Here is a 5,585-nt window from a genome sequence, read left to right as displayed (position 1 = left end):
TTCGAAATTTTCAATTTTTTTTAGTTTTGGTATTTTTCTCAATTTTACTTGAAATTTCTGAATTTTTCAAGATTTTCATCGATTCTAGACGATTTTCCAGATTTCTTACACCTGAAAAATCAATTTTTCAAGCATTTTTCTCCAATTTTTACTCCAAAAAAAATGCAAAATTTGGGCCCCGAAAATCCCAAAACAAGCGTTTGCTCGTCGAATCCAGCGCATTGTGTGCATGACACCACCACGCGCAAATGCACAGAGAAGCGGCGATTCGAATTTTCCTGGCTAATATTCTTCGCTTAGTTGCCCCTAATTAGCGCTAAAATTGCTTTGAAATAAAAATTTAGGAAAAAAAGAAGAAAAATACTATATTTTGCTAGAATTCGTTGAAAAATCCCGCAATTTTTAGTGGAAAAATGGGAATTTTTTTGAAAAATTAAAAAAGTATTTTTCAACTTTCTAGCCTGAAATCAGCGATTTTAAACTGAATTTTAGGTTTTTAAACTCAAAAATCGGTTCCTAACATGAGAAAAGTTACATTTGAAATTAAAAAAAATTTTTTTCTGAATTTTTTTCCCAAAATAAAAGTCAGTCTCCAGTTGATCTTCCTCTCCCTAAACCCTCTTTTTTCCCGATTGATCATCATCGATTAAGCGGGAAAAAGATGATTCAGTGATAGTGATTATGCTAATGGGCAAACAAAACCGGCCCTTTCCGCCATTGTTTTTTAGCCGAAAAGTTCATTTATTCTCTGCCCATTCCCCGCCTGAAAACATCACTTTTTTCACTAAAAAGTTTCAAATTTCGCGCCGAAAAAGTGGAAAATTTGGAAAAATTGACCTAAAAATTCCGTCCAAATTTTGCTATATTTATGTATATTCCATGGCCGTTCTCTATCTGTTTTCCCCATTGTCGAGGTTAATTTTTCTGAAAAAAAAATTGAAAATTCGATTTATTCTAGAAAAAAATTCCAATTTTTAGAGTCCGACAATTCGCCGAGCGAGGGGCAGCAGCAGTTGCAAGCTGAAAACCAAACTTTTCATCGTAAGATTTTAGATTTTTACTGAAAAAAATCCGAAAAAATGAGTTTTTTTGGCTCAATTTTCATAATTTTTTAAAGCGAAAATCATCCAAAAAATTAGCCAGAAATCCTGAAAAAAAATCTTAAAAATCAGATTTTTTGAGAGCAAAACCTGGAAAAATTGGAATTTTCGGCTCAATTTGACACTATTTTTCTTGAAAAAAACAGGAATTTTTAGTGAAAATCAGCCAAAGATGCATTTTTCATTAAAAACAATACTGGAAAAAAAAATCTGAAAAATCGGATTTTTTTCCTCGAAAAATCAATTTTGTCTGCCAAAAACTTAGTTTTTCAACACAAAAATCATTGAAAAATTCGAAAAAAAAACAAGATTTCTACTTCAAAAAATCCGAAAAATCTGATTTTTTCCAATTTTTTTTGCTGAAAAATTATTTGAAAAGTTTTTTCGCTCTAAAAGTAACCCCGAAAATGTAAATTTTTAGGATTTTTTTCTCAAAAATTATCTCAAAACGCCGAATTTTCTGAAAAAAAAGACTAAAAATCCGATTTTTCTGCTCATTTTCAGCTTTAATATCGTTCGAAATATCGTCCGATTTTTAATATCGTCCGATTTTTTTTTGCTAAAAATTCATTCAAAAAGTTGATTTTTTGCCCCAGAAAGCCTTGAAAAATTGGATTTTTTGGTGGGAAAAACCTCAAAAAATTGGATTTTTAGCTCAATTCGACACCATTTTCCTTGAAAAAATCAGCGAAAATCAGCCAAAAATCCAGTTTTCATTGGAAAATACTAGGAAAAAATATCTGAAAAATTGGACTTTTTGGCTTATTTTCGCCCCAAAAAGCCTCAAAAATCCCGAAAATCTCCCATTTTTTCCTCTCAGAAATGACATCAAATGAGGAAATCACTGGCGGCGGAACGGCTCCTCGAAATCATGGTGGTGGACCAAAAGTGAAAAAAAGTACAGTAGGCGATGCGACGTCCACAACTGGAAGCACAGGAAAATCATCGAAATCCGGCAGATCGCCACGAAAATCCATGCCGTTTGTGTCGTCGAAATTCTGGCTTCGACTGGTCCGGCCATGGAAATGGCGGAATTTGAGACGAAAAGTTCGAAGGTTTGTGGGGAGAAATTTGGCTAAAATTTGGGTGAAAAATGAGCTAAAAATCATTGGAAAATCGGTGAAAAATGAGCTTAAAATCGCCTAAAATGAGTTAAAATTGGTAAAAAAAACAGCCAGAAACGGTCTAGAATGGCTGAAAATCGTCGAAAACACCTCAAAATCAGTGTAAAAATGATCAAAATCCCTCTAAAATGATCCAAAACTTGTTAAAAATAGCCGAAAATCATCGAAAAACAGTCCAAAAAAGCTGTCTATCATCGAAAATTAGTCAAAAATTGGCTTAAAATTGCCGGAAACTGCCAAATTTACTTGAAAATGAGCCAAAATTAATGAAAAAAAACAGCCAGAAACTGTCTGAATTAGTGTAAAAATTGGAAAAAAGCTATCAAAAAATACCGAAATTTGAAGACAACTGCGCAAAAATCGCCCAAAATCTGTCAAAAACGGCTGAAAATCGTCATAAATATCTCAAAATTAGTGTAAAAATGACTAAAACCCATCTAAAAATACCCAAAATTAGAAAAAAGTCATTTTTTGACTAATTCTGGGTAGTTTTAGATGGATTTTGAAGACTTTTACACACCAATTTTGGGCTATTTTACACGATTTTCAGCCGGTTTTGACCGATTTTTGAGGTTTTTTTGACGATTTTCTGATTTTCAGTAACTTTAGATTGATTATGATAAAATTTACACTAATTTTGGGCTATTTTACACGATTTTCAGCAGATTTTCGACCGATTTTGACCTCCATTGTACTAATTTTGGCCCCAGAATTTTCAGAAGTGACAGCGACCGTTCGTCATCTGTGAATCGTGTGAATTCGGTGTCCAACATCCCGACGACGTCGCCATCGCTTCCAGAACTATCGTCAATTGTCAGCAATAACAGCAGAGAGCAGGATTTGGCGACGGCAGAGATTCGTGTGGATCCAGTTATGGTATGCTTTTTTTTGGTTTTTGCTGAAATTTTGAGGAAAAATCTGCAAATTTGCCTGTTTTTTGACTGAAAATCGAATTTTTAGGATTTAAAAATCACAAAAAATGGCCCAAAATGAGCCAAAATTCATCGAAAAATGCGAAAAAATGAGCTAAAATAAGGCTACAACAGGCCGAAAATTCCAGAAAAACCGCCGCTGAAAATGGTCACGAGTGAGCTAAATAGAGAGAAAAATGAGCCGAAATTTATCAAAAATTTGGAAAAATCGGCCAAAAATAGGCTAAAAGTAGCTGAAAATCCCTGAAAATTGGCTAAAAATGAGCTTACAAAGGCTGATAACGGGCCAAAATTCCAGAAAAATCGATCAAAAAATGCTGAAAATGACCCAAAAATGGTCAAAATAGACTGAAAATTGAAGAAAATTTCGTGAAAAAAATCTGGAAATTCGGCGATTTTCAGACGATTTTCTAGGCTGAAAATGTCGAAAAATTGCTCATTTTTCAAATTTTTTTTCCAGAAAATATCAAGTTTCGACCATTTCCAGACGATTTTCAAGCTAGAAAATCGCGAAATTTGGAGCTAAAAATGCCGGAAATCACTGTTTATTTTTTCTAGAAATTTTCATCAATTTTCCCTCAAATTCTGGAATTTTCTAAAAAAATCGATGTAATAATTTTCAGAAATGTTGAAATACGGCGAAAAGTTGCTATTGTTTGACTCAAGAAATCCCGAAATTTTGAGCTGAAAAATCTGAAAATTGCTGAAATTGTGAAGCAAAAATCTGGGAAATTTTCGATATTTAGATTACAAAAGTCACAAAAATCGTCAGTTTTTTATAGCCGAAAAGATGGAAAGTGGGGGTTTTTTTCCAAAAATTTTCGATTTTTCCATTAGAAAATCTTCGAATTTTAAGCTAAAAATGCTGGAAAAATTGAAAAAAATCCAGAAAATTACAGATTTTTCCTTTTTTCATTCTCTAAATTTTCCAGAATTTTCCAAAATTTTAAGCAATTTTTTTTCCCGAAAAAGCGAATTTTTCCAGATTTTCCCCCCAAAAAACCTATATTTTTGACCAAGATCATAAATATATCCCCCCTCTTTAAACCTCAAAATTCTCTATTGGCTCCCTGTATCCCCCACGTAAAAATAAAGAGAGAGAGAGAGAGAGAGAGAGAGAGAGAGAGAGAGAGAGAGAGAGAGAGAGAGAGAGAGAGAGAGAGAGAGAGAAATGGTGTGTACAGTAAGAGAGGCGCAGAGATATAGAGTTTCTCTATTTACCAGATACTTGAACGCGGATGGTGTGAACCTTGGGCAGTAACTAACGGATTTTCGCGATTTTTGTGCTTTTTTTTGCTCTTTTTTTCTGCGTCTCTCTATCTAGTTCTCTATCTCTTTCTCTCTCTCTCTCTCTCTCTCTCTCTCTCTCTCTCTCTATCTCTCTATCTATCTATCTCTCAGTCTGCAAGGCTCTAGAGAGAGAGAGAGAGAGAGATTTAGAGAAATCAGAGAAAAATAGAAAAAAAAATCACTTATCAATTTCCCAGGGATAGAGAAGTTCTCTGCTCTTTTTGAGAGAGAGAGAGATGAGCAATTTTCAATTTTGCTCTTTTTTCAAAAAAACAAAAAATTCGATTACAGAAAACTCGGAAGCGATCACCTATCGACCTGCCTGCTGCACCGTCACCTCCTCCGCCTCAACTGCTGATCACGCTGAAAGGTAAGGGAGAGAGAGGAGAGAAATGTGATATTTTGATGTTGTTTTGTGGCTTTTGGCTTGGCTTTTCACCTAGATTTTAAGTAGTAAAGCTGAGCAATTGGCTGAAAATCTGTCGGAAAAACTGCTTTTTTTAGCTCAATTTCAGTCGGAAAATGGCTATTTTTGGGTTTTTAAGCTGAGCAATTGACTGAAAAATCTGCCTGAAAAAATCCCTTTGTTGGCGTTTTCTAGCTCAATTTCGGTCTAAAAATTGGCTATTTTGGGCGTTTTAAGCTGAGTAAATGGTTGAAAATCTGCCTGAAAATGCCTTATTCCATGCGTCCGGATGTGCATCTGTGCATCCGGATGTCCGATTTTCTATTTTTCCTCCGCCGAAATTTCCCAATTTTTCCAGCAATCCTTCCCAACCCCAACTACTGATTTCAGACTGAAAATGGCGTTTTCTAGAATTTCGGATATAGTTTATTATATTTCCAGCTAGAAAATCGTGAAAAATGAACTTAAAACTTGGAAACTAGGAGAAAAATGACTTTTAAATCCGATTTTTTGGCGTTTTTTAGCTCAATTTCGGTCTGAAAATTGGCTATTTTTAGGTGTTTTAAAGGGGGACTCTGACAAGAAATTTTTATTGCATTAAAATGTGTTAAAATTTATCTATTTTCCGAATATTACTGCGAAAAAATTTTTAAAAAATCCGAAATCCCCGAAAAACGGCGTTGAAAAGGAGGAAAATTCAAAAAAAAGGTGCCGCCGGGGGACGAAGATTTTC

The 5,585-nt window shown here is 34.3% G+C and overlaps 1 protein-coding gene across 1 annotated transcript in view; it reads left to right on the top strand.

The window, feature by feature from the left end:
- Positions 1 to 1,922: 1,922 nt before the first annotated feature.
- The window catches only part of CBG19471, a gene marked incomplete at both ends in the record, with an annotated part of 8,103 nt that continues 4,440 nt past the window's right edge, over positions 1,923 to 5,585 (top strand). The window contains 3 exons of the mRNA XM_002646443.1: positions 1,923 to 2,155; positions 2,944 to 3,083; positions 4,738 to 4,816. Coding sequence (XP_002646489.1) covers positions 1,923 to 2,155; positions 2,944 to 3,083; positions 4,738 to 4,816 — 452 coding nt within the window. The remainder of the gene's footprint in view (positions 2,156 to 2,943; positions 3,084 to 4,737; positions 4,817 to 5,585) is intronic.

The sequence above is a fragment of the Caenorhabditis briggsae genome (genome assembly GCF_000004555.2).
Source record: "Caenorhabditis briggsae complete genome, chrI, whole genome shotgun sequence".
NCBI lineage: Eukaryota > Metazoa > Nematoda > Chromadorea > Rhabditida > Rhabditidae > Caenorhabditis > Caenorhabditis briggsae.
The sequence above is the reverse complement of the archived record's forward strand: the minus strand, read 5'-3'. Positions and strand labels throughout refer to the sequence as shown.